This window comes from Artibeus jamaicensis, unplaced genomic scaffold, assembly GCF_021234435.1.
Source record: "Artibeus jamaicensis isolate MK-2021 breed Jamaican fruit bat unplaced genomic scaffold, CSHL_Jam_final scaffold_537, whole genome shotgun sequence".
Taxonomy (NCBI): Eukaryota; Metazoa; Chordata; class Mammalia; order Chiroptera; family Phyllostomidae; genus Artibeus; species Artibeus jamaicensis.
Genome location: NW_026522047.1, coordinates 22,337,358 through 22,359,324, shown reverse-complemented (window position 1 = coordinate 22,359,324; position 21,967 = coordinate 22,337,358). Strand labels below are relative to the sequence as shown.

Sequence of the window (21,967 nt, the reverse complement as noted above, 5' to 3'; positions counted from 1 at the left end):
AGATGCGACTGCCTCTGTGACTTCACTCAAGATAGTCACAGACCTCAGACCAGAGAGGTCTTTCACACTGTCCAGCTCAGGACCCTGGACCCTGCCTCCAACCAGACCCTCCCAAAATGCTCTTCCTGCCTCAACAGCCTCGCCATGACCGGCTCTCAAGGCCCAACCAGGGGTGTCCATCTTCCTACGCTGCCGCCACCCCACCTCACCATCCATAACGAACCAGTTCTCTGCGTCAGCTCTGCTGTAGCCAGACTTCTAGCTGCTGTTCCTGTTGCTCCCGCACTCACAGCACCCGTTCTCCACTCAGCTGTCAGTGATCTCTTTGAAGCTCAGATTGGATAACCTCCTTCTCTCTTAGAACACCCCAGGGGCTTCCCACCGTACTTTGAGTAAAACCCACCCTCTTTTTGGTGGCCTACAAGGCCTTGTGGATGCAGCCTCTGCCACCCTGGTGGCCTCCCCTCATTCCCCTGCTCCCAGGCCCCAGCCACCCTGGCCTCCTGCCCGAGGGTCTTTGTACCTGCCCTTCCCTCTGCTCAAAGCTTAGCCTGTTGAACTTGACACAGCTGGCTCTTTGTGGTCGTTCATGTCTGACTTCTTCAGAGAGACTTGCCCTGACTGCCCTGACCACCTGCTGCCCCTCCCCCTAGTTTATATCACCCTTTAATTGCTTTCATAGCACGTAGCAGTATCTGAAATATTCTCCAAATATTTTGTTTATCTCTTCCCTGTCCCTCCTTTCTGGAATGTGCCAGAATAGCAGGCCCTGGTCTTTCCTGTTCTCTGGGCCCCTGGGACAGGCCTTGCTTCTAGAAGGTACTCAGTCAATATTTTAAACAAATAAACACTTTCTTTTGTATTTAGTGGAAAACTTTGGTTTCTCACATTTTCCTGATGGGGAACTGAGGGATCAGGGAAAGCAGGGAAGTAAATTAGATCAACCGTGAGACTGAGCGGAACATACATCTAAGGTTTCATATGCTTGCCAAGGGGAAAGTTTTGAATTTGACACTGAAAATGCTTTGGGGCTTTCTTCATCAACATAAATTACTTTTTTGTGGTAGCACATACATTACACAAAACTTACCATTTTAACTGTTATATATACAATTTAGTGACATAAAGATTCACATTGTTGTGCAACCATCACCATCACCCGCCTCTAGAAGTGTTTTCACATCTCCTCCAACTAAAACTATACCCGCTAAAGAGTAACTCCACGTGTCTCCCTCCCCCTCAGCCCCTAGTAACCACCATTCCACCATGTCTCCATGACGCTGGCCATACTGGGTACCTCAGAGAAGCAGAATTATATGGCGTTTGTCTTTTGACTGGCTTATTTCACTTAGAATGTTTTCGTGGTACAAACATGTTGCAGCGCATATCAGAATCTCCTTCCTTTCTGAGGCTGCATAGTGCTCCCTCGTATGTATTTACCATGTTTTCTACGCCCATCCATCCATCAACACACCTTTGGGGGGCTTGCACCTTTCGGCTGCTATGAACAGGGCTGTACAAACCTTCATTCAAATCCCTGCTTTCAAATCTTTGGGCTATGAACCTAGAACCTGCATATTTCTAACATTGTTCAGTATTAGGGGCTGGGGGTATGCTTTACCCAAACTGGGACTCTAATGTGGTGACCCCAGAAGTTTCTAGTAGCCCCAGCCTGCTTGGTGGTGCTCCCTGCAGAAAGGCAGCTGCAGACTTGCAGGACGCGTGCCCTCCTTGTCCCAGGCTCCATACACGTATGGCAAAGTGAAATAAATGCAAAGCAAGCAAACCCCGCATTCCACTCAACATTGCTCCTACTGAATTTGCAATAAAGATAAAGCAAAGTGTAAAAATAAGACAACTTTATTAAAAGTTCGACATGTTTTCAAAGCTCATACACACTAGCAGAATCCCACCATTGAATCTCACACACACACACACACACACACACCAGCGGCAAATGTGCCTCAGCACCTAACCCCCCCGAGTACTTGTGTTTGGAGTAAGGCTGCCCCAGTGACTGGCCTGAGGGAAGGAACACTCTTGGACAGGCAGAACAGGGCTAGGCTCCCGGCTTCGCCCCAGCAGCCACAACCACCAGGACCAGAAAGAGCCGCCCTGTGCCCTACACCTGGTCCACCCAGGCAGGTGACTAGCTGCTCAGCTGGGCTTTCCCAGCCAGCAGTCCTCACCACCCGGCTGCACTTGACAGGCAATGGAGAACTTGGAAAGAAACATTCAGATCTCATGAGCCACTGGCCAATAAAATCAGAATCTCTAGGCACGTCCATTCCATTTAGCGCCAGCTCCCTGGGGGACTCCGTGTGTCACTTCCTACCTTCCTAGGAAGGCTCCCTTGCTCTGATTTAAGTCATTTGGCATGTCTGCCACACTTTCTGAGCTATAAAGTGATAATGTACGAATGCTTAGTTTCTACCACAGATGTGTGAAGGGTTTAAAAAAATAACGTGCCCAGATTTCATTTAAAAGGTTTATTTTCATATAAAAGTGCCAAAATATTCACCAATATCCATAATCTATCCCAAGAACCAGTTTACACTAGTCATCAAAACACAAGCTCGTTTATTCACATTGTTTAAAAATCAAACTCTTGTCACACGTTCCCACAGTAACTGGAGTCCCTGGACAGGGGGAAATTCGCATTCCTGTTGGTCGTGGTGGTCCATATGTCTAGGTTCATGTAGGCACGAAATGGGTTGAACCCTGGGTAGTACTCCTTGCACATGACCGCGGGGCTTTCCATGTGAGTCGGGTGCTCCGAGGCGGAGTTGACGGGGCAGCAGTTTTCATACACGTCGCTCTGCGGGGCCCAGATGGAACCAAAGAGCCCGGACATCGGCGATAAGCTGCGGGTGCTTGTGAGGTAGGGCTGAAGTGTGAAGGAGAAGGGGGGTAAAAATAAGGTTTCTTTAAAAAAAGATGTCTTAGAAGGCAATGTCGAGGATAAAGCGGACACCACAATGGTGTCCATCCAAGTTATTAGATGTTATCAATCTATTCTCAACCACCTGGGCTGCTTTAACTCCCTTTAGGGACCCTCATCTAACTGGATAAACTGATTTTCCACCCCAGGAAGCGCCCACAGTTCGAGTGTAAACTGTAGAAAACTCCAGAGTGGATCTGAGAGGGGGAAGGTGTTGTGCTTTTAAGCAAAGAAGGACACTCACGGCACACACGGCACACCTGGTGCTCCCAGGCAGGAAGCCCTTGGGGCCAGCAGTCCCCGGACACTGAGTGATGACCTTTCTGCAACTTTCGTCCTATCTCTTTTCACCCACGGAAAGGTCAGCGGGCCACTTAACCACGGCTGTGTCCCAGAAGGCTTCCTGGCCCCAATTCAATTTCACCTACAGACCATCACTGCTTGGTATGGTTGGGAAGTGGCTAGAATGTCAAGGTCAGCAAGCCCCTCCCTGTCTGATTACATGGTAGGCTCCTTCACAGGGTGGGCTTTAGCTGATCTGAACCCAACTCCATAGCTGAGCGAGGCCAGGATTTCAGAACCACCAGAGAGAATGGGAGCTGCCCCAGGGCCCCAGCACAGGCGGGCCAGCACTGACCGGATTGCTGAGGAGACCCGCGTGTCCCCAGGCGGCTGGCACACTGGGGGGCGTGTTCCAGGTAGACTGCGAGTTGTGATCAGTGAAGTCCGTCTGAATTTCAGCAGGACAGGGGAAGCCATTGGGGTAATTCATGTTTTCTAAAAGAACGGGAGACAATGACACAGGTCAAGATTTTTATGGCACAAACTGAATTCTCTCAGCAAAAAAAAAAAGCTTTCCTGGCCTTACCACTATATTAACAGACTAAAGATAGACATGACATGCTTACTTGGTGTGAACCAGGAGTTTCACTGTCACTCTCAAGTTTAACACTGTTTATGAGACACATCACCTGGGAAGTCCTCAGTGCGGGAGGTCTGCCTCTGGGGTTGGTGCTCTATATTTGATAATTTGATGGGTATCTTCCTAATACACAGAATATGCTATAACGCAACTATAGATTTGCATAGTGTCAAGGCTCTTCCCAGTCCTTAACATTTTACTTTATTATCTGTCCTGCCAACCTCCACCACCTGCATATGTGAGGTCTGGGCTGCTAAAAGCAACGCCAAACCAAGTGCTTAGCTAAGAAGATAGTACACACAAGCCTCATGAGCATAGGGAAAAGTTGCCACAGCACCCCCCTGTGGTTAGCATGGAGCAATGCATGTTTCCAAAGCCACAAAGTGCAATTATCTAATACACGGTTTACTCTGTCTCTGCAAAGGTAGCTCTAGTATGAGAAATCATGATCATACTGTAATGTACAATAACAGCACTTTCCAGTTCATTGGGAAATCTCATATCTCTTATTGTTTTTTATGACAGGTGACTGAACCCAAGCATCGGCAATTTTCCACAATTTCCCCTGCAAGCGTCGTTCCTTCCTCTGCAGCACCTCTCAGGGGCCAGGGAGCGGGCACATGAGAGGGACAGGCAGGTGGGAGGCTTCCGCTCACGTGCACTTGCCTGTCTGAAGAGAACCGCCCACAACAAAAGCCCCAGCCCCCCTGTCGATGATCCACATAAATCCAAACGACCCAGTCTTCTTTGAAGGACGAAATAGATTAGGGTCATTGGTAGAAGTCCCCAGACGCCCAGGTTTACAGGGCTTTTTGAGGCCACATAAAATGACACATGGCAGGTATGCAGAGTTAGACCCCAGCAAAGGCACTCAGCAGCCTCCTTCTGTAAGGTCATTCTCAAAGGTTATGCACGATTAAAGGCACATTCTTAGCAACAACAACATAAACAGCAACCACACACACACAGCTCACAAATACAGTAGCAGATGGCTGGTTGCAGAGGTGGGGTGTTGGGGAGCAGAAAACATGGGTGAAGGGGGTTAAAAAGTACAAACTCCCAGTTGTAAATAAGTCAGTCCTGGGGGTCTGACGTGCACTGTGGTAACTGAAGTTAATAACATTGTCTTGCATATTAGAAGCTGATAGGAGTAAATCTTGAAGTTCTTATGACAAGAACAAAAACTGTTAACTATGAACAGGGATGGGTGTTAACTAGACTTACTGTGTGGTAATCATTTCTCGAAATACACAAATACTGAATCATTAGGTTGTACACTGAAACTAATGCACTGTTATGTCGACTCTATCTAACTTCATTTTAGGCAGGATCTCCTGCAGGTAGAGCCTAAGGCCACACACTCCACCTGAGGCTTTCCGAGGATGAACGCATGGCACTTACCTTCTGGAAAGGCGTTGTAATCGCTCAGCTCCAGGGGGCAGTACACACCGGGGAACTGGCCCTCGCAGGTGGCGCTCCAGTCAATGAAACTGCTGCAAAAAACCAGAGGTCCCGTTTCAGGAACAGAGGTCCACGGAGCGAGCAAAGGAAGAGGAAAGCAGTTTCATTGCCTGGCACCCTCATCACTGCTAAATCCCCAATTTTGGAAAATAAAAGAGGTACTGTATGTCACTGTGTATAATGCACACTTTTTTGCCCAGATTTTTGAGGCGAAAATAAGGGTGTGCATCATACATGGGAATTAGTGCTAAGGTGTGGGTGCGCATTATACATGGCAAAAAGACGGTGCTTTCTCCAGTCACGGAATCAAAGACAGACTTCACACTCATCATCTACGGCACCCCATGGCAGGGCGGATGGCTCGGACGAGGAGCACACTTCCCCTGTAATCAGGCCGAAGTCTGACCGGAGGCAGAAGCCAAGGCCATGGTTAACTAGAGCTGCGGGAGAGGCACTGGACCACCTTGAAGTGTCTCAGCTCACACCTGAAGGACTTGTGCATGTTCTGCTATGAAACGCCCACCTTTCCCTCGGAGCAAGGCCGGCACTCGCCTTAGGGAAGCAATCACAACCCTGAGGGCTCTGATTCGTGACGCTCTGATTGGCTGCAGAGCGGATGCTCGTTGCAGACACGAGGAAGTAGATGCCTCTGTAATAAGCCAATCACCTCCCTCCAAGAATTCAAGTGGGTTCTGTGATCACGCACAGACATGAACATTTTCTCAAGTTTTCGTCATCCAACGACATAGTAACAGTCATAAGCAAATTTCAGGAACAGCCATTCTATGCCTATTTTTCAATACTCAAATCATTTAATCTAACAATTTAAATGTGTTCACGGCTAGTCTCATTGAAACCTTCACCCCTGTCAGGGGTGGGGATTAGGAGTGATAGCTTTTTCAATTTTGCCTCTAATACAGCAATAGCTCATCTTTTTACTATAAAACAGGAAGGTAATGTTGTGGTCACCAGCTGTGTTATACATCACTTTTATTTCCTTTCACGTTTCCCTCAATTCCTGAGTTGTTATTTTCTCAGGCATCACAATGAAACTCCAAAAGGCAGATGGTAACTCCTGGCTAAGGCAGCTGGGGAGGGAAGCCTGGCCCTGGACCCTGAGGACCACCTAACCGCTGGATCCACATCCCCACCGCAGGCCCTCAGCCGAGACACCTGTACCTATTATGAACCGGGGCTGGCCCCTGCATCACGCTGGGCACGGTGCTCTCCAGAGCGCAGTTGAAGCCACTGGTCACGCACACGGGCGGCGTGGGCCACAGGTCTCCAGGCGGGTAGAGACCTAAGGAAGAGAGCAAGGCCTCTCAGTCCCACTTCTTCCCTCCAGGAAACGCCCTCCGTCACCCCCACACACTGACCACGTCTGCTTTCCCGACTCCTTTCGGGATTTTCTTGCAGAATGTAAAGCGGAAACAGAGCACACTGCTTTGACCTTCACCTCAGACAGTGTACGGCTGTCTCCTGACCCGGACGAGACACTTACAATGACCTGACAAGGACACAGGGCCATGCTTTCTGCAAGGCCCCGTTACAGATGCCAGCTCAGCGCCAGACGGGTGCACATTCCAGAGGGCAGGCGGGGACAGAAGGGGACAGGGTAGAGCACGACCGGGACTCCAAGTGCTGTGATGACGGCCATGGGGACTTTAAACAGGGCGGTCGAGGGCCTCATGGCGGGAATATCCGAGCCATCCAGATGGGAAGGAGTTGGGGAGCGAGCCCAGGACGCGTGAGGGAGGCACACTCCAGGCACAGGGAGCGGTGCTGGCTGTGAAGTCCCCCAAGCAGGAATGTGCCGCTCGAGTCCGGAGCAGCAAGGACACTGTGTGGCCAGAAGGACGAGGTGAGCAGTGGGGGATGAGGGGAGTGACTGCCAGGACAGAAGCCTCCACGGCTTCTCACGTTTCTGTGCACCCCGGAAGCAGAGGCCCTGAATGCCTTTCTTCTGGACTACCTGTTTAAGGATGTTGGCTAAACAAAAGGCTCGCAACATGCAGTGACTCCCTCTGGGCAGAGGGAGGTGTGTATCCTGCCTGTTATAAAAGATATGGGTTCTCTGAGCTCAAGGTTCCTTCTGTGATGCAACTCACACTGTATACGAGTGTCTGGGCCTGTCCTAGTCACCCCCAAGACACCTGGGACCACGGGGCATTAGAGCAAACACGATGATGCTTGAGCGCCTGGCTGGGCCCCAGCCACATCTCAGTTTTACAGGGGCAAATAATGGCTGCTATTCCTCCAGAGAAACTCGATCCCCCTCGCTGCTCCCCGAAGCAAAGATCACTGGGGCCCTCAATTCACTGAGGTTCCCCCGAGCCTGGCGCCCTGGTGGCAGGGTTGGCTGAGACCTGACAGTGTGCACCAGGCCATGCCACTGTCCACTTCAGCGCCCACTGGGAAGCAAGAACACACGGTCACTCTGCTCGGGGGCTGACCCACGGCGGTCTCATAGCTCAGGGCCAACTCTCCTCTTGGACTTGTGTGTTTTCATTGACTCTTAGGCTATTATCCATGGCCCAGATGTTTGGTTGGTCTGTCGCTTGGCAAGCAGCAGATGGCAGGCAGAAGACCCCTTTGGGGCCATGAAATATGAGGATGAATCTTGGGTTCTGATGGAACTTTCTGAGCCACTCAGGTCAAAGCCCCTGCCAAGGTCTGAGAAGATGGACTGGAATCACCTACACCTCCCTGACCGGCCGCACTGCTCCCTGGGTCCATCACCGCACTGGACGTGGCCGCGTTTCCAGCATCACAGATGCCACAGAAGGAAGGACCGTATGCAGCATGTTCGTCTGCCGATTCGAGAAAAACTGATGAGGGAGGAGGGGTGCGAAAATGTGCTCAACAGCGTCCTTGGAAAGGAGGGTCACACTGACAACTCACGATGGTGCCAGCAGGCGGATGGGCTGTGGCAGCCTCCCGAAGGACTCAACTGCTTCTCACTTTCCCAATTACTCAGGAAGCAAGACCAACTAAGAGCGTGAGGCAGAAGGCACTGGAAGTGTGGTCAGGAAAAGAGTGGCGGGGGAAGGGACCAGGGACTGCCGCAGCGGGGCCCACACGCAGCCAGCGGTCACGAATTCGCAGAGCAGCTGGTCGGCGTGTGTGGATGCCGTTCTGCGGTCTGGCTCCCCGGCACGCGAGCAGGCAGAGAAGCTGGAGCACTGGGCAGAACCGTGGCTGAGGTTCTGGAAGGTGAATAAAGGGACAGGAAGCAAGGCTGTGCCGGTAACCATGGATCAGGGAACTGAAGCTGGGCAAGAACAAAAGCACGCGGACACAGGTCAGGGGCAGTCCAAAGCGGTGGGACCAGTGCTTTGTGGACAGTAATTGTGAACAGGGTCATCGCTCTAGTGACCTCACCCTAACCAAGGATTGTAACAGGTGGTTAAAAAGTAACTGCAGATTGTTCACAGGAACAAGATAAAGGACCCTTGAAACACACAGGCAAGAGCCCATGGAGTAAGGCACGATAGGGCGTGGAATTCCCCACCGACAACAAAGACACAGTCACACGGTAAGGTCTGTTTGGACACAGTTTTTGTTTTTCCCCATTAACTAAATCCTCTCTCTTCTCTATTGCCTGAAAGATAAAGGTAGTCCCCATCGAAACCTGGCCTAGACTTTGCCCGAGCAAGTTACTGGCTTTTTTAAAGTCGGAAAACGCTGACTTTCCTGGCCTAGTCATTAGACCCAGCTCACAAATAACTTATTTCCATTGATAATTTGGCAGCAAGTCCAAAATGTATGCGAAGAACAGCACAGAAGCCTTAAACTTGCAGAGTAAACCTGCTCCAGTGTGTAGAAAGCTTTTCAATCAGTATAACGTGGATACACAACAGCAAGTACACACGTGGGAGTGAAGGTCACATGTGGGAGTGAAGGTCACATGTGGGAGTGAAGGTCATGGCTTGTCCTGCTGTGATTCCTGACCCTCAGGTAGGAAGGGGGCAGCAGGAGACAAAGGCGACGGGAGGTAACACAGAACGAGAAGAAAAATGAGGGGGGACTGGAGCTACCCCCCCACAGAGAGAGGCCCCCAGGTGGGAGTGGGGTTTCCTTCTGACCCACTCCCATTTCCAGCTCCCGGCTGCTGTCCTCTCCCAGGTAGTGGGGGCCTGCAGGGGCTGGACACCCCGCCTCAGGCCTGGTGCAGGAGCGAGGCTGGTCTCTAAGGCTGCCAAGGCTCGTTAGTGGACTGGCAGGGCATGGGCAGGTGGGGAAGAGGAGGAAGGAGGAGGAAAGCAGAAGTAGGCTAAGAAGCTTGAAACTCGCCCTTGGTGTGCCCTCCACCTGGGCCTCACTGCTGGGAAAGGGGAACCACACATGCAGAGGCGGCCCTGCACCACCCCAGGGCCACGGGCCCTGCACCTCAGCTATAAGGAGGGAGCTCGGTGTCAGCGCAGAGGGGGGAGCCAAAGTCAGAGGCTCGTGACGATGCCGCTGCAGAAGGCAGGTGTCTTCCCAGTGCACAGAAGCCCACTGACACGGCTTAGAGAAGAGGATGCTGGCGCAATGGCTCTGCCCCACCCAACCAGCTTGTCTTCTCAAGCCTCCCCACCATGCCCCATGCCCCTCGGCCCATTACACAGAGCACCTGGCTGGTGTCTGGAGCAAGACACAGGAGCCTCACCTTTCTCTTCTTCAACGCCTGCAGGCCCGGCAGGAAGACTGGGACAGGGAGGTTCTGCATATTGCGGGAGATTGTTCATGCCTCTGGGGAAAGAGAGAAAATGAAGATTGCTCATTGTTTCCGTACAAGGAAAGACTGAATTTGCATAATCAAGTGTGACTGAATTTTTACATGGATTCTTCCCCCAAGAAAAACACGTACTAGAGACATAATGGAACACAGCCTGGAAAGGGCTGAGGAATATTAAATTCCCAAGATCCAGCAAAGTCCTCCTTTAATAAACAACAATGAAACCATTCGACCTGAGGTCCAGATGGTCATCTACAGTTTCCTCTCTGCCTGCCACCTGCTGGCACCCAGCCCTGACCCCTGGCTCACTCTCTTCCCGTAACAAAAACACTTCTCACAGAGCCTTCCTTGTACCTCAGCTGAGCCTGTTTCACCAACTCTCCAATTTAATTTTAACGCCAGCCCATCCTCTCACGACGCGGCCGATGCCTTAAGAGAACCAATTCCTGTCCTCATGCCGAACCCTTCCTCCTACACGCCCTCCGCACCACTCAGTGGAAGGTGCTGTTTATTTAGTCTGTCAGCGTCATTTGGAGGGGCTGTAAACACTGTGTATCCACCAGGTGGCCCACGCTCAGCATTATTTCAAGTCCCAGCAAAAGGGAGATGACGCCCATCCTTCCTGTAAGTATAGTTTCCTCCTTGTACCCTCAGGAGGGGGGACTTCCTAACGTGGTCACATCACAGAGAGGACCAGAGGCACCCTGACATGAGCCGTGTTCACTCAGTAGAATCCTGCTTTTTTTCTGAATTACCTGTAAAGTCGGATTTTACTTCCCTATATATATCCTTACCAAGCTCTCCTACTTTAACCCACAGAACCAAGTACAAGGAAGAACCATGCTGCTGGAATCAGCAGTACCCAAAACATACAGTGAAGGCCGAGGTTGAACACTCACGTGGGGCTGCAGATGTTATGGCAAAGGTTCAGGGCGATGGGCGTGTCCGAGGGGAAGTCGTTCTGTGACATGCGGTCTCCTGCATAAAAAAAACAATCGTCAGTTTTCACAAACGTGATTCAACGGCATGATGTATTATAATGCGCACGGGGCCAATGTCGTTAACCCCGAACGAGTGACTGGTTTCTCACTTCACACTGATAGTCACACCTTCAGTGATGTGATTTTTAAAGCGTCTTTTATCTTTTCACTGGAAACGTAATAAAACCTAACATTTACGTTTATACATGTTGGCTTAATAATGTTGTAATTATGGAGAAAAAGCTGAAACCATGACTATTACGGAACTTTTTAAGGGTGATTTTCCTGAGAAAAGAAATTTTGCTACATAAATAGACCCCTCCAGTTTATAAAAGCAGCATGTTCATTGTAGGAAAGCTATAAGAATAAACATCATTTAAAAAAGAAAAATATAAGACACCTATAATTATACATCATTATCAACATTGAGGGACAGTGTTTACGATCTCTTTTACATGTACATATATGTACAAAATTGAGGTCACATCTCATATATACTTTGCCTTGTTGGTCTTTTACACCATTAATTATATTGAGGACATTCTCCCGATATTACATAACCCTCAAATTTTCATCATCCTTCTGTCAGCCTTTCCCCCCTAACAAAAGCCACGCTTCTATTTTGCGTTAATGTTAAGGACCGAATTTGAAAAACCCTTGCGTTAGTGTCATGAAGCCCACTGTCTTCAGCAGTGGACGGAGCTGTGCTCAGCCGGCTGTGGAGACCACCCACGCTGCCTGGAAAACTCGGAGAGCCTGCCTTCACCCACGCCCCTGCGCTGTCAACGTGGGTCCCCTAGGGGCCGGGACTGGGGCATTTCTGGAGAAGATCTTACCTTCTTATGCACAGTACATAGTATTAAACAGATTACATTGAATCTCGGTGGCATTACAATTTTATGGAGATTACGAGGACAATAACTCACAAGGCTCCCGGGGAAGGTAGGAACCTGATAATGATTTTTAAAGGCTGAGAAACAGACTGAAATCACACATGATGCTTTGCCCAGGTTTACATGGCTAGTGCCCTGGGCTCTCAGACAAGCCCTCCTTCCGTAAGCCTCATTGCTGGTAGGAGAGGCCAGTGCGGGCAGGCCAGCAGGACTCACCGGCCGGCAGGAAGTGCTGAGGGCCCGCCACGTGCTTCTTGTCCCCGTCGGAGCTGCTGCTGCTGCTCCAGCTGCCCCAGCTGCCCCGGCTGGCACGCACGCTGCCCGAGGAGCTGCCGCAGTCCGAGCTGGAATCGGAGCACGACTTCTCCCCACGCTTCTTCCCGGGCTTCTGGAGGTAACCCTCTGCGGGAAGGAAGAGAGGAGAGCTGACCCCAGGTGTCGCTGAATTTTCAACTCGATGTCATTTCTGATCAAAGGAGAAAGGTGAAATTCCTAAGACAGCAAGGCTCGACTTCAGGGTCAGCTAACTCTGCTCATTGAACGAGAAGAACGAAGTGACCTGAAACTAATGATGGGACGCTGAGAAAACAGCAGGGATGAGCTAGGTCTCCTCTGCCTATGGACGGGCAATTAAACTTGTTGGGGGCTTATTTGGTCCATACCAATGATAACCTTGGCCTAAAAATGGTTCTGGGAATAACAAACACTTCTATCAACAAAACTGAGGCCACCCCTGGCTGGGTAGCTCAGCTGGTTAGACTGTCACCCTCATATGCCAAGGTTGCAGGTTTGATTCCCAGTCAGGGTATATCCAAGAATCAACCAGTGAAGGCATGAATAAGAGGAACAACCAGTTGATGTCCCCACCCTCCAACCTTTTCTCTCTCTCATCAGTCAAATAAAAAATTAAAAAAATAAAACCAAGGCTAGTCTATTGGACTGAGGTTTGTAGGTAATTTCCCCCCTCATTTTAATGAAGATACCCACTAAGAGCTTCAAAGTGTTATTTATGTGTGGGTGGGGAGAAGCTCCAATAAGACCAAAAAGCAACACAAGTGTCTAGGGAACGAACAACAGACAAAGACAGAATCCCACTAACTCTGCCCCCTGTGTACACGGGCCTGGGCATGTGTCTGGGAACATGGGGGTTGGCTGGCGGGATCACACCTGCCCCCAACCCATACTCCACCTGCCCTGGCAACTTCAGTGGCCCTTTAGCCTCCAGCTCTGCCCTAAACAGGACCTAGCACTGGGTGCCCTCTGCCTCGTACTCCCAGTGACCAGCTGGCTCAGGTTTGTGACAAAGGCTACCATTCTAACCTTCAACAGGCTGCATGAGGACAGTGGAGAATGGCCAGATTTCAGGAAGGTTGGGAGGGAGGAGGAGGCAACACCAGGGGCCTGTCCCAGGCTTAAGAGAATCTTAGCTTTCTAGTCTCATCCTGAAAGGTTTCCATTCGGGATTTAGTGAGCTGAGCTGCCTGGAAAGTGATCATCTCATCGAGATGCCACTTCTCCCACAGGGACTCCTTCCTCGAGGACATGAAAGTCCCCCCGCAGCACCGTTGGTAGCTCAGCAGGGTCCATACCTGCATCTCTCTGTGCCACGGGGGAGCTTCTTCTGATGCCGGCGCCCGTCTTACACATTTCCCCGGAGCTTTCCTGCGGACACCAGCTCCTGACATCGATGGTGCGGCTCAGCTCAGACCTTTCGAATTCAGTGCACACAAGGTTCAGTTCGCTCTGCTCAGAAGGCCTGGAAGAGCCACAGAAAGCCACATTCGGGTGTTATCATACATCTGTGCATATTGCTTTCCAGGAGACTTATTACGGGTGAGAATGGGAACAGGGACCGCCTGGAGACCTCTCCCTTTGGCTCTGATGGGGGAGGGTGATGAGTAAAGGGAAGGTATCCGGAAGAAAATGATTTTGCTGTGTTAGAACTAGAATCAATTTGGAGGTCCTTTAGTCTATTTTTGCATTTTACAGTAAGAAGACTGAAACTCCACAGGATACATGAGTCACTCGGGGCCAGCTAGTAAGCGGCCAAGTCCAGGGTCAGAATCCAAGACTCTTGGCTTGTCTTCCTTGGTGTCTGGGGGAGGGTGCTGAGCATTTGGTCAGCTTTTTTCTTAATTGTTCATCCAGCAAACATTTACTAAGGGACAACCATGTGCCAGGTATTGGTAGAAAACATGTGGTGTCTACAAAGGACAGAGTGCCTCCCCCAAAGAGTTTATGGTCCAATAGTAACCCCTCTCCTACTAGACCATGAACTCCGTAAGGGAAGAACTGTCACACAACCTTGTAAATGGCCATATGTGCACAGAATGCTATGGGATACCTGGGTGATTATTTCACACGGCGCAATTTCGGGCCTCATGTAAGGTTTGTGGGATGGCAGTTAAGAAGATCCACAGGGTGAGATGCGGCACACAGTTTCACTGCTTTCTGACCGCTCAAGGTAAAGAGGAAATAGACAGAAGCAGCTACCTACTTCTTCCGCATCATATTCTCAGAACATCCTGATTAGCTACATGATCCTTGAAAGCTCTATTTTACATTGTTTCTTCAGCATGTCAGAAATCTGCATTCAACTATATATAACATTTAACTGGTGAAATTACACTCTAATTTCACATCGTTCTACAGGCTCATATCATGGAAATATAAAACTTTAGAGTGACCATATTAGTCAATAAAACTTTGATGAAAGTACAAATAAAAGAATACAAGGTATAACTTTTCCTTTCTATAGGATACTGCACTGCAGCTTTCAATCAATTTAGCCTAGATCTTTTTGGCCTATATATCAGGATAATTAGCCATCCACAGTTAGTATTCAGTATTAACAACAAACTGACAAAGAGTTTACTGCTTTTTTTCATATTTGCATGCTGCTGATCGCTGGACATGAGCCAGAGGTGTAGCAGAGCCAGAAGACCCCTCGGAGTCGCCCACCCGTTCTCCACGAAGTCGCCCACCAGTGCTCCACGGAGTGCACACGAGACTGGCCCGGGAGCGCGTCACGCCGCAGAGTCACAGCGTCTGAGCTCCAGATGCAGCTGCCGGGGGACCAGGACAGACACTGCCACCAGTACCACACGCTTCCCATCGAGGTCACTGCCACAGTGCCAGCTGTCTGCCCACACTTCCCTTCCACTAACAAGAGGAAACGCAGCAAGGTAGAACCCCGGCCCCGGGCAAACCTAGAGCTGCCAGGGGGCAACTGTACAGAAGCACATTTAAGTACCTCGCTGGGCTCAGGGGAGAGAGAGTCCTCAGATGTTCACAAGGAGAAACAGCCAGGAGGTGAGGATAGAGGGATTACTTGGGAAGTAACAGGCTTAATGCCCAGGGCCTGGGTTTTAGCGCCCAGACGGTAGTCTCCAGAGTCAGGGAGCTGGGGCTAAGTTTCCTAAACTGGGGCCCTGGAAGGGAAGGGATACCTAGAAAACGAAAAGCTCCTTCGAGACCCAGAGAGGAAGAGGCAGGGCCACGTCTCCTGGAGGCTCTCGGCCAGGACACGTGTGGAATGTGAGAAATCAACCTTCGGAGACAGAATTCCTTTAGCCCCTGGAGTTCGAGTGTACACACTACTGACCTTGGTTTGGGGCGGGGGGTGAGGAGCGGGGAGCGGTACCTGAAGCTGAGAAACGTCCATAAAATTAGATTTGAAGAATATTTCCAGAAACACAGAAATCCGGGATTCCCAGATAAATACTGTCAGCTCCTTCATCTTAATGGTAAGAAAAGAGAAGCTCAGGGAGATCCAGTGCCCGGAGGTAGCCGCGCTGCCACAGGAGGGCACCTGACAGCCCGGCTCTGGCCCTGTCTGGCTCCCGGCTCTCAGCGACCATGGAACGTAGGGGCCCCTCCCTCCCCGCAGCTGCTGCCGGAGGGACCTGCAGTGGCCCGGAGTGGCGACCACCCCCTTTCACGTGGCAGGTCCTGGTATGGAGCCCGACTTAAGCTTTTCCTCTAAAACCTCCCACAGCTTTTAGCACTTTATAAAGTAAAAATCTGAAAAATCTATGCACTCAAAGGTACTTTTAACAAAATAAATGAAAACACAACCAGAAAATATTAATAAAGTTTAAGAACATTGACCTCAAAAACACATAAATGTTCTCAAAATCAACATGGATGGAAGAAGGTAAAACACATAGAGACAAGAGCACGGTGACAGCCAGTGGGACCGGGGGTGGGGGCGGTGGAAGAGGGCAACACGGGGATGATGGGACCGAAAGAGACTTAGCTTGGGATGATGGATATGCAGGTGATGTTTTGTTGAGCTTACACTTGAAACCTGTATGGTTTTGTGAACCGATGCCACCCCAATAAATTTAATGAAAAGGAAAAGAACATTTATCTCAAAATACAAACATCTACCGTCTCACATCATTGTAGCCAACATAACAAAAATAACCTTAAAAGATAAGAGCTAAATGCAAAGTACAGAGTAAAAAAATAGATCCAAATCTTCAAGGAATTATAGAAATTACAAACCTCAAGCCCTGAGCGGCTCCCCTTTTCTTGTTTTTTCTACATGTTCGGCTTTTATTCCAATTTAAATTTTGTAAATTCCCTTCTTTTTTCTCCTGAAGCTTCTTCTTCCTATAAGGATCTTCTTGCTAAAGAGAGAGAGAAAAAAAACTTAAACTAAGTAGATTAATACTTTTTAAAAACTCTATGATTTTTTAAAGGATTTTGCATAAAACATTTGGTCAGATTAATCTGGAAAACTAAGGGGGGGTCTATTGCTTTTTAAAATAAACTTTGAAAGACCAACTCTATATGAATTTCAAAATGTTCAAACACTGCAAAAACTGAGACATACATTTCCCAAACTCTAGTTTGTTTGTATTTTCCTTCTCTCTCTACAACCCTCAACCCACGCAAAAACAAAAAGAAAACATTGCCTACAAAATTCCTAAGGCGTGAAAATGGAAAAACATCTGTTAGCAATTCACAGTCAACTTTGGCAGCAATAAATCTCCAGCCTTCACCTGTTAACTTGGAATGTACAGTTCCCATGAATCACCACTGAAGGGAAATTGTGTAAAAGCCCAACTTAGGAGTAATTTGTATATTCATATTTTTGTGTTTACAGATGCGCTTTAGGAGAACGGCCAAGTCTCCAGAGAATGCTCCAGGCTGCTTTAAGTTTTTTAAGTAAATAAGGCAAGAATATGCTTAATGTTTTTCAAATGTGGTTCTGAAAAAACAATTTAGCAGGACATACATATACAATTGACCCTTGAACAATGTGGGAGTTAGAGTTGCCAATGCCCCCCATGTAGTTGAAAATCCACATTTAACTTTTTTTTTAAGTATTCAGTATAATACACTTAGTTTACCTGGGTTTACAAAGAATAAGTTCATGTTATCTCTGTTACAAAATTTGTCAGCACTAAAATAGCTTGGGATAATGACTGCCAATGCATAGTTCATGGGTAATCTAAACGTAATTGTTAAAACTTTTAACTCCCCAGAATTTAACTACTAAGAGCCTACCATTGACCGGACGCCTTACTGACAACATGAACAGTTGATTAACACATTATTTTGTGTGTTGTATGTATTCTTACAAAAAAATGAGCTAGAGAAAAGAAAATGTTAGAAAGAAAAATCATAAGGCAGAGAAAATAACATTTACACTATTCACTGAAAAGAAAAATCCATATACAATTGGACCCATGCAGTTCAAACCCTAGTTGTTCAAGGATCAACTATATATTTTTATATATATGTAAATATTATAGATTTTTAATATATAACATTTTTTCATTGGGTTCTTTCCTCTTTTAAATGTTCGGCATAGTCTCTTAATAGGCCCAGAGAAGGGGGGATTCCCTTATCCTTTAAAGTTTTAAAGTAACTCATGTGTTTACTGTCTTCTAATACTTAACTCTTTCTCCTCCTTCCACCACACTACCCCCTGAAGCAAAGGCACTGTGGGGGGGTGGGGGGACTGGGGGCAGGGGGTTGGAGCTCACACACTGAGACTCCAGGCCTCTTAAGGAGAAACCCCCCTTCCCAGGGACCTCACAGAGGCCAATCCCCTAGCTCTTCCTGCCAACCCTCAGGATTCACATTTCACAAAGAGCAATGATAGGCTCATTTTACTTCTTTTTTCAGGACGTTAGTCCAGACATCAGAGTGGGAACGAACCCATGAGGTTCTAACATATACCCGGCTACTACACACAGGACTTGGAAGAAAAATAAAAGGTCGTTGATGCCTGCATGTTACATCTGGGGTGTCGAAAGCCTCGTGTCCCGATCAAAGCAATACGTTTATTACAATAAACTCTACAAATAAATGACATTGTAACTGTGTATGTAGTGGGATTATGGGATTTGTTTTCTTTATACTCCTTTATTTTTCCCCCCAATTAAAATATATATGAACTTGTTTGAGATCCTGAAGGTATTTTTAAAACATGACACGTTAAACACACAAAGCTGTATTCTACAGGACCTTGTTTTGACTGCTAGACAGGCATTAAAGACATCCGGTCAGAGGCAATCCAGAGACAAACATACCGGATTTGTGCATGGATTGCTCCCTGTGCATTTCTAACTTTACAGGGTGGGTGGGGTTCTTCTCCCCTGCCCTGCCCTGCCCTGTCTGTCCACTTGAGGACCAAGAGAAGCTTTTCAAGCTAGGACTGGAGCCAGCCTTTCTGTCCCTCCAGGGTCACGCACAAACAAAGGGTCAGTCTCCAAGTGCAGTTAGAGACAGCAGTCACTCCTACACTTGGCGGCCTTTTTCATACCGATCTGGTTAGTTCTGTTGCCATGGGCAAACAAGAGGATACGAATTTTAGGACCACAGAGAGGAGGGACTTAGTGGTCAGGAGCCCATCTCCTTCTCCAGGCGCCACGAATGTTAGGACAATGCCGCACACTCTGCACGCAGAGCCAGGAAGCAGCGCCCGTGAGCAAATGCAGGACGGGACAGGAAAGGGGATGGATGAGAGGAAAAAGATAGAAGACATACAGAGGAATGAAAAATGAATGGCCTTTTTCTTTGGCGCTGTGTGTGTGTGTGTGTGTGTATGAGAGAGAGAGAGAGAGAGAGAGAGGATCAGGCCTACAATGGAAGCAGCAAATGGAATAGTTTGGGGAAAGTGAACCAGAGCACCAAAGTAGCACACTTGTCAAGAAGTGAGAGGAAGAAGAGAGACAACCTGGCTCCGGCTCTGCTTTCTGGTGGAGAGGGGTCACGCAGGGGGCAGGACAAACGAGCAAACTGCTGGGCTGGCCAGCAGGGTAGCAGTGAGCCAGATCCCAGGTTCTGAGGCCTCACTGCCCGGGCTCAGTCTCACCGGTGCTTCCCAGCTGTGTGATCACGGGCTCGCTACTTGGCCACTCTTTGCCTTGGTTCCCCTAGTCTTCCTCAGAAGGCTACCGTGAGGATTCAACTACCTGACACGCAGTCAGCAGTTTATGGAAGACTTAGCTGTGACCATTATAGCTATTGGGTCTAGAAAGAGACCTCCCTGATAGAAGGGAAAATTTAACAGATTGCTGGGTAGGGAAGTGAGATTTCGTAAGTTTTAATAAAAGCAAAGGAAGAAACCAAAAAAGAGAAATCACATACTGACTGCACAAACCATTCTTAAAGCCACTGTACATAAATAAAAGCAAATAACAATAAAAGGGAATGGGCAAACAAATAAAACACGGAACACATATTTGATGGAGAATTAATAGCCTTACATGTGTTCTTACAGAAAATGAGGAAAAAACACTAACATTCAATGGAAAACTGGGCAAAGAATAGGAAATGCAAAGTCACAGAAGAAATAGAAAAAAGCAAAAAAAAAATGAAGCGCTCATCAAATTATTTAATAAAGTATGTTTTTAGGAAAGGCAAATTTAGGCCAGCTGACATCTCATCTTTCCACTTTTGTTTTTAAAAATTCAAGTGTGTCTGCACTAAATGTTCATGCCTGCAAACCAGGCTGAGTGGGGGCGGGGAGGCGGGCAGGGTGGGCTCACAGCGCCCGTCTCTGAGCAGTTGGACACTTACTTCTTAGTGTCTACAAAATTTATTTAAAAATGTCACCGTAGGACTGGATGATTTTTTTACTTGTGTTTTAAGAATTCTACAAAAAATGAAATGAAAGAAGATGGTCACTTTTCCCAATTAAGAAAAGCACATTCAAATGAAAAAACAAACACAACCATTCACCTACCAGACCAACCGAGATTTTGCCAGAAACAAGAACAAACAAACAGACAAAAAACGGTGCTACCGAGAGTAGAATAAAACCAGCGTTCACCGTCTGCATGCGTCAGGCGTGGGGACAGGAAATTGCCACCACCTTCCTGGACAGCGACCTGTCCACACAGGAGGAGCGGGCTGATACTGTTTCATTCCAAGTCTACAAAGCTACCATGAGGAGGTATTGGGTCTCTAGGGAAGACTTCAGAACAAAATAGTTCATCGTGGTGTTATTTATGACAATAAAAAGCTGTGAACAACTTCGATGTCCAAGTGCAGGAGAATGGTTCAGATTATGATGCAGTTAAGTGATGGAATGTTATGTAACCACTGAAAACAAAACTCCCTATTCATTTCTAATGCGAGAATTTTTAGAATTACAACATTATGATAAAACTACATAAACATGATAATGATCCTGAATTTTTAGAAATTTGCAAAGAAAAGCAGAATACAAGAAAATGTGAAAAGTGGTTCATTTTGGATAGATCTTTTCTCCCATCTCTATCTTTCTATGATAATCATGAATTCCTTTACTAAGGAAGAAAATCTGCTGAAAAGAAAATAAACAGCCAAGCCTATGGTCAAAATTTAGTCTGTGGTTCCCAAATTTGGGGTTCAACCTTCTTTGCCAATAAATCTAGAGGAATACTCCCCAAGTACTCTATAGATTTATATAACTTTCTAAGCTGCAAAATTAGGCCCCAAGAATGTTCTAGAAAAAACAAACATTGAGCAATGCACTTGGGAATGTGTCTATTGAGGACGGTTTTCTCCAAACCAACAATGAAATGGAAAGTATCCTCGCACAGGGTTCTAAGGGCCACTTCAACAAAACTGGGAGTGAGTTGCAGAGCCAACAAAGAAGTGGCAGGTGGCAGCCCTGATGCTGCACCGGAAAATCCATCTTGGCTGACGACACGAGACAGCCCTGACCCACAGAGCACAGCCTGAGTCCCCCCGACTCGCGGCATCCTGGCTGTCCCGCTGGTTGCCACCACTCACTCGGTGCAGATGTCTGCCCTGCACAGTCTCATGGGCCAGGAAAGGAAGGAGGAACACAGGCAATGCCTGGGACCCAGTGCAAGAAGTGTCTGAGCTCCAGGGCGAGAGAGAAAAGACGAAAGATAACTAACTTGAATAAATTAAGAAAACTGCCATAACCAAAGGCTCAGTGTGGAGAGCTAGCCTGGCCCTAGAGCTGAGAGCAGACTCGGGGGGGAGGGGTTGATGTCCACACAGGTGGCAGATGGGTGGCAGCAACAGCACCCTGTGGCACTGTCCCTCTGGGCCACCTCCTCCTTATGGCCCTCAAACCGCAGGGACCTGGAATGACTAGTTCCAACTGCTCCTCCCAGCACGTAAGACTGTGGGGCTGTGAAGTCAGCACATCTCAGGGTTGGTTTCTACCTCAGCGCAGGGCAGCAGCCAGGCTTCCCATTCCTAACCCCATCCATGCCTCCCATCCCCCAGTCCATGACTGTTTCTGCTCCTGCAGGCATGCCCTGTCTTCCCGCTCGGCTGACCTTTACCTGCACCACCTGCTATACCTGCAGCCTTGACACTGGCCAAGGTTCAGATGCAGGCCCTGGCTCTTCTCTCTGCACACGCCTCGCAGAACTCAGGGTCATCCTTCAATTCTAACTTCTACAGGACAACTCCCAGATCATAAGCTCTAGGCCTGACTTGCATTCAAGCTTTGGTTCCATGTCTCCCTCTGGCTACTACACTTTCTCACATCCAAGTCCAGCCACCCCTGTATCAGTAACCTGGCATTTCCTATGAAAAGGCATCCCTCTCCTGTGGATTCTGGCT

General features: G+C 48.3%; 1 protein-coding gene across 2 annotated transcripts in view; it reads right to left on the bottom strand.

Annotated features, from left to right (window-relative positions):
- Positions 1–2,474: 2,474 nt before the first annotated feature.
- TMEM131L (transmembrane 131 like) overlaps positions 2,475–21,967 on the bottom strand; it is a 139,177-nt gene continuing 119,684 nt past the window's right edge. For both annotated transcript variants that reach the window (XM_037168121.2, XM_037168122.2), the window contains exons 27-35: positions 16,427–16,551; positions 13,507–13,673; positions 12,134–12,319; positions 10,944–11,022; positions 9,976–10,058; positions 6,504–6,624; positions 5,265–5,356; positions 3,579–3,718; positions 2,475–2,887 (exon numbers count right to left, since the gene is read on the bottom strand). In XM_037168121.2, the coding sequence (XP_037024016.2) occupies positions 2,612–2,887; positions 3,579–3,718; positions 5,265–5,356; positions 6,504–6,624; positions 9,976–10,058; positions 10,944–11,022; positions 12,134–12,319; positions 13,507–13,673; positions 16,427–16,551 (1,269 nt within the window). In that variant the 3' untranslated portion in view covers positions 2,475–2,611. The remainder of the gene's footprint in view (positions 2,888–3,578; positions 3,719–5,264; positions 5,357–6,503; positions 6,625–9,975; positions 10,059–10,943; positions 11,023–12,133; positions 12,320–13,506; positions 13,674–16,426; positions 16,552–21,967) is intronic.